At 39.0% G+C, this 12,529-nt stretch overlaps 1 protein-coding gene across 25 annotated transcripts in view; it reads right to left on the bottom strand.

The window, feature by feature from the left end:
* EPB41L3 (erythrocyte membrane protein band 4.1 like 3) overlaps positions 1-12,529 on the bottom strand; it is a 146,084-nt gene that overhangs the window by 67,912 nt on the left and 65,643 nt on the right. For all 25 annotated transcript variants that reach the window (XM_036905885.2, XM_036905886.2, XM_036905896.2 and 22 more), the window contains one exon: positions 9,593-9,790. In XM_036905885.2, the coding sequence (XP_036761780.2) occupies positions 9,593-9,790 (198 nt within the window). The remainder of the gene's footprint in view (positions 1-9,592; positions 9,791-12,529) is intronic.

The following is a 12,529-nucleotide window of genomic DNA, read 5'->3' as shown; positions in this document are numbered from 1 at the left end:
AATGCAGTTTAGTGTCTCCCTGTAAATTATAAATGCTTTACAATTAAGAGCACCACAGTCACCTCTCTTTACATGCCAATCGGACACTGGACCCTAAGGCATATGTGCCAGCCAGGCCCTGAGACTAATTACTGCCTGACTGTATGCTGCCTTGTTAGGCTCAATCAGCCAATGTGTATATGCCAGCAGGCCAAAGTCAGCTCTTTGTAAACATCTTACCCCATTTTACCAACAGGCCTTGGTATCATACTGTACTCTTCTTCCTTGACCTACTTCTTTATTTTGTTGGAATTCACACACACACACAAAAGCACACTCATCACACACATTTTGGGGGCTGAGAATTGAGTTCATCTTCTCCTCCAACTCTGAGAACCTGTGATTCCCCCAGATTTCAACTCTGAATTCAAAAAAGGGTCACAGGTGCTATTCTTAGACATCAGAATTTGGAGACAAGATCAACAGACACCTGCTTCTGAAATTGAAGGAAATTAGAAAAACTGGTATCAAATTCAAGAGGTTATCCACCACGTAGGAATCTTCCCAGGTTTTTATCCATCTATGAAAAGATTTTCTATTCTTGTGGCTAATAGCAATAGTCTGCCTCCTTCCTAAACATCCTCAAGGACCAAGAGTACTTCCATGAAAAGGAAGGCCTCAATTTACATGCTAACTAAGGGGAGATGAGCTATCATCTTGAAAATTATAGCCTGTCTTTCATGGGGGAAATGCTATAATTATGAAATGAACAGACAATTGAACAGGAAAACTGAAACAAAAATCACTGTATTGTGAAAACAGTTCCTCTCCAGAAGGGAGGATTAGGGTCCCCAGTTTAAGCTAGCCTTTCCGCTTTAAGTTGGATATGTGGATAACTGTAGAACCTGCCTAAAAATCATTTTCTATTAAGACGAAGCTTGAGTCAAGCCTAAATCTTGTTCCATACACCACCTTGATGAACTTCTATATAATAGCTCTCCAGCTATTTTCCCCTTATTACTCAAAATAAAGTGTTGCTTCCAAGTTCTACTCCTCACATAGCATCTTATTTCATGTAGTATAACTAAAACCAAAAACTTGGCAATTATTTTGAGAAATTAAGTTTAAGAAGTCTTGAGAGAACGACATTCTTTCCATTGACTTAACTTATCTCTCTTGGGTAGGATCTGCACATGACCTCATCTTGTTCCCAGGGAGGCCTAACAAAGCTACTTCAAGCCTAGTCAAGCCATCCTGTTGATTAAAAGAAACTTTTAGAGTCTCTACTGCAAATGGGCTTCAAGGAGGTTTCAAAGCCTTCCTGCCACCAGAGTAGGGGAGGGGAGGGGAGGAGAGAGAAGTAAGGGAGGCTGGAGAAGGGACAGGGAAATGAGTCAAGAGAATAAAGAGTAGAGACAGACTTTGGACAGTCTCACTGTCTTCCACTCAACCAAAAACTACACATATAACTAATTTCGAAATTCAGAAAAATTAATCAATTTCATGTCAAATGCTTATACAGAATTACAAAAAACCATAGATATTTAAGAACCTAACAAATATATTATCAAATCATCTGAAAAGCAGATCTTCCTCCTTTTCTTTCTCTCTTCTTTCTAATAGTTCTCAAGCCCATGCTGGAGAAGAATGCAGCTGACCCTTGAACAACATGGATTTGAACTGTATGGACCCACTCATACATAAAATTTGTTTCCAATAGATACATTGGAAAACCTTTTTGGAGATTTGCAACAGTTTGAAAAAGCATTTCTTTTCTCTAGCTTACTTTATAGTAAGAATACAGTATATAATACATATATACAATATGTGTTAGTTGACTGTTTATGTTATCAGTAAGGCTTCTGGACAACATTAGGCTATTGGTAGTTTGGTGAGTCAAAGTTACATGTGGATTTTCTATTGTCCTGTGGGTGGGCCCCATGTTGTTCAAGGGGCACTTGTACTGTATTTCAGTTTCTTCCTTCTGCTGCTACAGAATTTGGATGTTTTGATATGTCCCAGTAAAAAGTCCTGGAGCAGAGGGCAGGAGACCTGGTTTCTAGCCCTTCTCTGCCTTTTCCAGGCTGTGTATCCTCAGGCACACCATTAACTGCTCTAGGCCTGTTTCTTCATCAATGAAACAAGGTACGAGACAGTTATTTCCAATGTTCCTTCTAGATCTGAGACTATGACTATCTGAGTATGACATTCCTCTGTCTAAGCTTGAAGACTTTGACTCATTTCATTTTCCATGCCTGGAACATAATAGGCCCTTAAGAAATATTTTTTACTATAACCTCTGCAAAATTGGTAAAACTTCTTAGCATCTTTTGCACAGTGTGGTGTTAGTTCTATGAACTGATACTAAAAATAAGAAAAGAGATTATGTTTTCAGACCAATAATAATTAAAACTCAAATGATTCACTCCCTTGTTAAAAAAATACCTGTGCCTATTATGTACAAATCAATCAACATATTCTAGAAAATACAAAGATTTTAATAAGGTGTCTGGCAGAGACAACACTGTGATTTTTTTAAGCTGTAATATACGTCCACGTCTGGGAGGCAGGGTGGAGAAGCTCACTGGCAGCAGACACTCCTGTTCTGGGACCAGGGGGCCAGCTAAACCTGTGTCATTGGGAGGCTGTGGTCTCCACACAAGGGACTGTGTCCACCATGCTGGGGAATTGTTCTGAGGGGGGGAATGATGAATGCTGTGGACTAAAGCAGGGAAGCACTTTCTTTGCTTGTGGGGCTCCAACTGCATTATAATGGGTATGAGCTGGCACTCAGCAGGTGGCAGTGGAATGGGTACCAGGCAGGATGACACTGATTAGGGACTCGGGAGCAAGCCTTTAGTCTGTCCCACCTAAGAATGGCACCTGGAATAATATGTATTCCTTTCTTCATGTGGTCTTTCCCCAAACCTCAAGTTAAGCCTAAACCTAGGTATGCTAAGGCTAATTATTTCTAGACAAGCTGCCAAGAGAGCAAGACTCTCTCCTGGAGCCCAGGGAAAGATGTCAGTGGCCACCTCACCATCTCCTGAGGAGCTGCAGCGATAAGGCCAGAGGAAAGAAGAAGATTTTTTTCCAGATTATAGGTGAAAACTCAGAGATAAAGTTGGGGGAGATTCTGAAGGAGGCAAATATTAAACAAGTAAACTAGATATAAAAATATAAAGTATAGCATGAAATTTTAATCATAGGATGGTGAGCACTAGAGAACTTGAATTATTTTTAAACCTGGAAGGTTGCTTCCTTCATTAAACAAACAGGTGAAAATCAACTCCTCTGTGCTACTAAATACAGAGATAAATAAGACCCTGCTCTTTGGGCTGGGTAAGACAGAGCACATCCTGGAGACTGCTTTGCTTATGAATCCTCTGCCTGCCTGCATCTCATCAAACCAGCGACACAAACAGGTCTCGGAAACACAAGGGGAGCATGAAGGATCCAGGCAGCAGTCCTGGGAAAGAGCAAACCTGTATGTTGGCTTTGCCATGTTAGAATATTAGCATTTGGAAAACCAATTTCCCAGCAGGCCTTCACACCATGTGACAATCAGAGGAAAAGCAAAAATAATTCCTCCGTGATTTTTATCTTTAGTACAGCATCAGTCACCCACTCGGGTTCCAGAACTCACACCACCTACAGGATGGTGACACACCAAAGGGTTGCTGCTGTTATCTCTTCACATAGGTGCTCACATGTGCAGTTTTAATGTTAATATTGTTTGGACTGTTTAATAGTCTGTGTCGACACTCATGATAGAGGATTAGAGCTTATTACTTTCTAAAAATGAAAACCAGTAAAAAACATTAAGTAACTTTGAAAGAGTTTGTTTTTCTTAACTAAATCTTAATGAGGACAACTCTGAGCACCTTGGGAAGATTTAATGCTAACTATGCCAGATAAAAGAGAAGGTGTGTATTCATAGTCCTTAGATGTAACCGTTCTTACAGCTGCTCTGAAGAGGCATCACCCAAGGACACCGTGTTACTGAAAGCCCTTCCATCTTCGGGAGACCCCAAGCATTGCCCTCAAGAAGGGAGGTTGCCATTGCTAGACTGGGCCATTCACTTTCAGCACATGACAGATGGTGTGAGATGGTAAGACGTTCAGTTAGGCAGAGACCCATAGAGAGGTTACATAAGAATTTATACAATTACACAGAATCAAAAATGGTGACTTATGTAGTTACTGAATGATCAGTATTTATACTGGTTTGAAAAATATCCTTACTTTTTATTTTTTTACAATTAATTATTATTTCTTGTAATTCTTGAAAGGCAATAGATGCTCTAATTCACTTTCTGGATTATGGCAAATATCCTTACTTTTTGTTTTTTTACAATTAATTATTATTTCTTGTAATTCTTGAAAGGCAATAGATGCTCTAATTCACTTTCTGGATTATGGCAATTCTGTTTCCTGTCAAGAACTTCCGAAGGCATTGAGAGGTATTTTAATCATAGAACCTATAAACACTGGAAAATTCAGACACTGAATTTTCTTTTCCAGCCAAGTGAGTGGAGTACAAGAAACAGAAGCATGAAATGTACAGTTCATTGAATCAGTGGGCAAGACAGAGCATTTGGGAATTTTTTAAACAGTCCCTTCCTGAACAAGAATTAGATGGTAACAAAACACATTTAGGACATAATGACATACTTTTCCTCACCTGTGATTCCTTCAAAGCATCTCTGGATGGTATCAAGAAATGCTTGTTGGAGTAAACTTACTCTGGATTCTGGGCTATCCTGCAGGGTCCTGAAGGTACTGAGAAGGACTCTGGACAGAACTGAACCCAGCTGCAGGCTTTTATGGTTTTACTGGTGCACTTAAGTAGCTCTATTTGATTTGCTTCAATCTGCACACAAACCTCTCTCCAGTGTGGTTGAATCAGTGGCATTTTCCCCTGGGGTGCTGGCCGTGTGTGGAGCTAACTGGGTTCCATAAGCACTAAATCTCCCTCTCTATTAAACCATCAACATTTAGGGACTGAAAAAACTGAGGTTTCACATGCACAGGGAAACATGGCAGGGCCCCTGGGAGAGATGCCTGCCAGGTGAGCCCTCTATCACCTGTCCAGCAATGCTCTAGCCGCCACCAAGGTTTCCTGCAGGGAACAAACCCAACTACACCGTAAAGCGGCTCAAACGCTTTACACAGGCAGCAGCGGGCCTATAATGTGGAATACGGACTCAACTTTTCCATCCTACCTGACTTAATTTTCTAAGAAAACCAAGTCAGACCAGATTAGAATGGTGCCCAAATAAGAGAGACATTTCTAACTGGATGGTCATGAGGAAATATATTGTATGTCCATCAGTCAGACTCAAATGAGTCGATGTTCACGAAAAATAAATGTGATGGGCAGTATTTCCTCCACTGTGTGTGGCTGGGGTATTATTTTTACTTATTTTCTCTCTTGAAATTTATGTTCAAGAAATAAATAGCAACAATGATAGCAAACTGCCAGGAGAGGTTGGCTGTGTTCTTTAACAATTTCATAAAAATACAGGAATGACAGTATCAGTGACTTTGTTGGCATCCATGAAAGTCTGATAGTGTATAAACATTTTCCAAACATATATATTAAGTTGCTTATAAGGTCTTTTCTTATTATAATAAGATATTTTAGATAATCAAGACTAAGAGTTTGAAAAAATTGAGGGAAAGTAAATGGGGAAACATTGACCGCTGCCATGTTCAAAGCCTCCTGCCGGGGCAACCTGACAAAGCGCAGCCCAGCTGGAAATGCTCCCTTCATGACACTGGGAGGCAGGAACTGGGGACGCGAGTGCTGAATCACTGCTCTCAGAGAGCAACCAAAGAATCAGCGCTTCTTGCTTTTCCAGGTCACCGGCTCCCTCCCACTGTAGCGCTTCCGTGAAAGGGGAAATGCTACTTTTTGGTTTCAAAAGAAAAGACAGCTGGGCAGGGGGTCCTTTACAGGTGACTATAAATGCTCACGATAATGTCGTAGCAGAGTTGAACCTTGTTGATTTTGACGGTGAAGTAATGAAGGCATTAAATGAACCATGGGAAAAAACATCTAGGCATCGAGATTTCATTAAAATAAACTGTCTTTTTTGATGCCTTATTAAATACAAAAAAAGTAAGCTGTTATTGTCTCCTGAGTTCTGGTCCTAATTCACCTACAGCTCCCTGTGTTGGGGACAGAGATTAGGGAAGCAATTCTGCTTTTTCAGTTCAGATTTTTGTGTGTTTCTTCTCTCCATAAATCTTAAGAGTAGGAATGGGCATTAGAAGTCATCTGGTCTGAGGCTGTTTCTGAAGAACTGTTGGTGTCCATAAATGTACCTACAGTTTCTGCTGGAATCTTAATGGCAGAGCATATTCATCACAAGGTAAATGACAATAATTTAAAACATTTTTATCTGTTTATTTAACAATCTGACTTCTGCCTTAGTTTTATGGTCTATACATTAAAAAGAAGTTATGACAGACATTCAAAACCAACTTTTCCAAGTAACTGAATAACTATCCCATCTTTTCCAAATCTTAGTTTCTTCCACATTCAACACCTTCTATTTCTTCAATCATTCTCACAGAAGGTTTCCAGGTCACTCACTATCCTATGACTCTGCTGAATAAGCTCAAAGCAGAGCTCATTGTTCTTGTTACCATTATTAAATAGCTACCATTTATCAAGGATATGTCATACCCCAGAAAGTGTTCAAATTAATTATCTTAATCTTCTCAATAATGCCTTTTTGAGGAAACTGAGGTTCAGAAAGCTTAAGGAAGTTCCTTGAAATTACGCAGTTTAAAAGTGGATAAGACCATTTTCACACACACCAGGTGATTTCAGAGCATGGGTATCATGTGTGAACTAAAAGACATCGCAACGGGATCTCTCCAGCCCGGGGAATGGGGCGACCCCGCCTTTGGTAAGCCAAACACCACACTTCCCCAGAGGCAGCCTGTGATGCATGAACATTTCTGACAGCCGCACTGCCTTTTTAGTTGTCTGGAGTTTGTGATCACCTTAAACCAGAAGATAAGTTACACCTTCATTGTTATTAAGTCTGACTCTCCCTTCCTCCAGGCCCATCTCTGTTTTGCACTTGATCCTTAAACAATGAAGTGAAACTTTACCTGCATTCCTGCTGTTACCTCGCTACCTTTTTTTGCTTCAATGTTCCACACTGTCCACATCACAAGAAACCTGGATCCTGACATACAAGCTTTTAGTCACTGTAAAGCTCTGTATCATTTTAAAAAATGGTTTAGCTGTTCTGTTGTGTGTGTGCCTTCATCCAAGACTTTGATATAAACTCAGCTTAGAAGAGAGCAAAAATTGAAGTATATCTTCCCTAGGGCAATGTTTTTCAAGCTCTGTTGATAATTACACCCTGTGCACTTTGCCAGCCAAGCTTTACTTTCCATAGTTTGTATCTAAAAACAAGAGATATTTTGAATATGCTATTTCAACTAGCATCTCCTTGCTACCTTGAGAACCATGTCACTGATTCACAAACTATTTGTCTTATCTAGTCAGTCAGCTACAAATAAATCCAATTCACTTTACCATCCAAATTTCTTCATTTTCTTCACAAGGATGTCAGTAGTGACCATATTCTTTTCTACTACCAATGTCTGTTGTAAAACTGAAAATATTATGTTGGCCTAGGTTTCGTGTCCCAGAAAAAAGTTACTCTTAAGAATCTGTCAAATATATAAAAAATACTTTATAATAAAGGCAAAAAACCAGCCAACAGTGCCATACCACTCAAAATGTTCACAGTGACATTAAAACCAACACTGAATGTATCCAAAGTTAATTAGAATATTCTGTACTCAAAAACACAGATTATCTATAATGAATTTGAAGCATGGGATATAAAATGATTAAATGATCAACATTATATGTTTGGTCAGCCATGAGGTATTGATTGTCCCCACATGAAACCCTATAAACTTTCTTCTAGACTCTTCTTTAGAAAATTCTGGTAGCCATGACTGGAGGACTTGCAGGTAACCATATTTATTACATTATATAAATTCAATCAATAGAAGGACTCTTCTCAAAGTTAAGGGAAAAAGCTTCTCTTACATAAATTTTTTCCAGAAAGTGGGTCCACATTGGAAAAAGATAATCTCTCTCAAGTTTTACAAAAGTTCTTTAAGCTTCATAGTGAAGCCTAGGTAGGAGTACATTACTGGATTTCCCCATTCCCAGAATAAACATCTAAATTAATAATTGAACACTTTGGGCTAAGAAATTAGCCTAAATCAGAGCCAGCAAAATGTAAGAAATGGGTATGTACATGGCAAACCTTAGTCAGGGTCCTTGGAACATGTATTCAACCTCCTGCAGTAAACCATCAATATGTCAAGTAATAGGATGACAAAAATTCTATGTATCAATATGCTAGACTAAACTTTTGATCTGCTTATTTAAAAAGAATGTTTTCCTATGCTCCTGTAATCTAATAATTTAGTCACCCAACTCCATCCCCGCCCTAAATGACATTATCAATATGAAATGGATTTACATCTCCTGTTCCAAGAAAAGCACAGGGTATGAGTGTATTATGCAAAATATAACAGCAATGAAACAGGAGTTGTAAACCGAGAAAGCAGCGATAACTGTGGGACATGGGCAGTCACATTGGTGAGGCTGAGGCTGGAGGGAAGAAGAACAGGAATGCTTGAGGACGCACAGACGTACACTGCCTGTGGTGCCTGGGAGAGGCTCTGAGCAAAGCCAGTGGGAGAGGTGAACTGTGCAAGCACGTGCTGGGAGGGACTGGGTGCAGGGTGTGGTGCCACATATGACAAAGGGCAGGGTGCTGGAGGTGGGAGGAACAAGCTCTTTGATGAGAACGTTAAATATGAAACTGAATCACCTTGCTCAAAGAGCAAGCTGTTCCTTTCCAGTTATGGGGAGACGATGCTGCGGATGGTGCAGAGATCTTCCTACAGCCTGAATTTCTGCCGTGAGTGTATTCTTGGTACCCAGAGGACTCAACAATCATCCATCCCCATGGCTATGGACAGGCTGCACTGTGCTCATCTGTTCACTTGGTCTGGCTAGACATCTCTCTGACAAAAGTCATTCAACTGCCTTTTCTCTAAAGAATTTTAGTTTTCTTTATAAAAAGAACAAAGAGCAGTATACCCTTGTACATTCAAATTGCAATGCCTACCACAATGTGTATTTTAAAAATTACTTGTTCTTTAAGCAAGAAAAGGATATTCACAGTTCAAACAATCCTACTGCTCCCATGTATAAAAATTTACAAGTTTCTACCAATTAACAATTGACATAGCCATAAATTACTCAAATAGAAAAGGTAAAATTCATTTAAATGACAGATCATAGTTCAGGATATTAAAGAAAATTTGATTTTTTTAAGGTCTCCAAAATTTTTCTTTTGAATGTAACATTTTGGGGACAGTATAAGTATTTTTAGTAATTTTATCTCATTAGGGACATCAGAAATAATTTTGTATATAGTAACTTGGTATGAGTAATTTTCCAGAGTTCTGAAAAAATAAAGAAGCATCTTGTATATTTATACCAACACTCTCCAGTTCTCAATAACTGGAACGAAAAAGTTTTAAAATATACATTTACCTCCACATCACAGGTATATTCTGATCCATCCAGAAGTATCACTTTGCACTGCATACTTTTGGGCTTTTTGACAATCTTTAATGGGGACCGAGATAGTTTACTGCTAGATGATTTCTGAGAAAGTTTATCGTCTTCAAATTGTTGATATTCAAGCTGTTTCACTGCTCCAGCAGTAAACTCCTGATCCTTGTCAGTGACCTGGGAAGAACAAACAATGGACAGTTTTCACTGCTGAAAAGACAAGAAATAAATATTGCATTGCTCAGACAATAACAGAACACTTTAGAAACAGGCTTTCCTATTTCCTAGAGGATGAGAGATGTCTGAATTAGGATAGTAGGAATGGGTATATATATATATATATATATATATATATATATATATATAGGATATTTATAATGCTAATAACAGTCTCACTTAAGTAATTTTTGCTATTTAAAAGTACCAATAGGCCTTATTCCAGTGTGACTCAAGGATTCAGTTTAGAAACACTGAGTTAGCAAATGTCATTGAGTTCACTAAGCAATGGATTGACTTTTTAAAAGGGCTTAGATAGTACAGGTCTTTAAAATATATCACTGAGATTTTACGTGCTGTACTCTATTTTCTTCACTTACTGGATGCACCCTTCTATATTCCCTGACCCAAAACTACCCCGTATACATATAAGGTATCTATGAACTTTAAGATCTAGAGAGCTTTAAGAATTAATCTTCTCAGTAGTTTTATAATGGGTAAAATACTTGATTTAGTTCTCAATCAACTCACTGAAGCCAGCAGCACTGAAATTCATCACAAAGTAATCCCCTTAATCTGCTTCTCCTCTTTGTAATGAGCCAGTATAAGAACAGATCAAATCTGTCCGAAAGCTTTAATCTGATTTCAAATCACAACAGTCTAGTCCAGGGTAGACTCAAATACGCAGAGGAGGTCCCATGTAGCTATCACATTCTACCTTGAATCCATCTACTTGGCAATCTCTGTGAACTGCTGTCCAAAACTGCTCTTTTTAACCCCTCTTCTATCTATTAAATAACCATCCATGGTATTAGCGTAAATTGAACTCATGGGCCAGGTATCTGTTTCCACTGGTCTGCAAATATGCAATAACAGTTCAAAGAAAGGTATGTTCCAAAATTCAGTGTAGGCCCCTTTGAATAAGCATGACATTTCCTCTCTCTACATGCTATCATCCTTGGCTTTAGAGGAAATGCAGTTGTAGGGAAAATGGAAGTTCCATGGCCAGGATCCTCACCTGATACCCACTGTGTACATGGGATGAGGTAATACTTAGCCTACTGTGCAGGTGCATGCTTGCATACCCACTGGTAATAACCTTTACCGTCGACATTGCTGTAAGAAGAGTTCCACCTAGTGCTAAGGGCAGAGGGAAGCAGCAGAGAGGAGAGCAGAGCCTGGGATGGAGGCTGAGCTGGGGGCAGAGACAGAGGCAGACCAGATTCTAGTATTCATCCTATCGCTGTGAGAATAAGGCTTGGTGTGAACCCCTTTTTACCCCCAACATCCTGCTGTCACGGGATCCATAGTGAACCTGCCCAGGCTGAAACCTTCAGGTGAGACCACAGTATTGGCAGTTTATCATTTTAACTTTTCTTTTTACTACCCTCCACAATTTTACAACATTAATATAATCACTGTGTTACTTTTCAGTACATGTATTTCGGGTTTTAGGTATAGATTTCTGGTTCAACAATGGCATTTTCCAGATTGTTTTCCATCCAGAAAATTAGAAATACAGTCCTTTGCTCTACTATCTGGCCCGGGAATTCAAGGCAAAGTCTTGGAGAAGTTTGTAAGAATAAACAAACACCAATTTGCTGAGCAAAGAAACCAAGGAAAACCTAAATAACCAACTTCAAAGGCCAAAATAGTTGAGAAGGGAAGATTCAGCTAAAACAAGTAAATAAAAGAAAACCAACTCTGGCAATTTGGTTCACTTTTTTCTGACTTTTAGTCTTTTCATACCAAATAATTAAATAGTAAGTTTTTGGCCTTAAAAGACATTTGGTAACCTTGGACCTTATACTTTTAATTCACTTTTATACTTTGAATTCACATTTTCATCTCATTACAGGCAAAGTCAACAGAAGCTACATTTTTATTTAAATTTTACCTGGAATCAACTTTTTCTATATATTAGGGAAGCTACTTCTCATACAGATACTTTTATTTTCGTAGAGGAACCCCTACTAAAATAAAAGTATCTGTACGAGAAGTAGCTTTCTGGGTTCCTTCTATGTCAACTCAGGAGGCATCTGAAACCACCAGTGTTCAAGGGGAGGTGTCGCTTCCGGAATACTCAGAACAGGAATCCACCATTGAGGCTCTTAAGCACATTTTTAAAACTTAGCAGCTCTGAAAGAGCAGGCCAAGTACCTCAAATGGCAACTGGAGTCATATAATGCATTACAATTCAAAAATACCAGTGTCAACCATTTTAGTAAATCCCTATTTCATTTAATCCCCTAATAGCCCTAGGAGGCAGCTATCATCACCCTCATTTACATGGGAGGGGAAAGAGGGCCAGGGCACAATCCTGACACATGTTCTCAAGGTCTCAAAACTAAAAAACTGGAATGCAAGTCCAACCAAAGCCCATGTTGCAATTCTCACTAAATACCAAAATGTACTTCATTTTACCTCAAACTAACTTGGACTTCCTAGTATGCTTCAGAGAATTTTTGAGTGGAAGAATCTTAGAAAATTATCTTTTCTGGTCTTTCATTTTGTAAATAAGGATGGTAAGGCTCAGCGAACTTGAATGAGCTTTTCAAGATGACTGAAATAACCAGGCTAAGAGACAAGACCAACTGAGCTCTCCGGATTTTGCAGGCAGTCATCTTTCCCTCTAAGGGCTTAGTATCATGTTTCCTGTTTTGTGTCAAATGTCTGACTACAGAAGATAAAGTGTACTAT

The sequence above is a fragment of the Manis pentadactyla genome, chromosome 6, assembly GCF_030020395.1.
Source record: "Manis pentadactyla isolate mManPen7 chromosome 6, mManPen7.hap1, whole genome shotgun sequence".
NCBI lineage: Eukaryota > Metazoa > Chordata > Mammalia > Pholidota > Manidae > Manis > Manis pentadactyla.
Note: the sequence above shows the minus strand (reverse complement) of the source record. Positions and strands in the feature narration are given on the sequence as shown.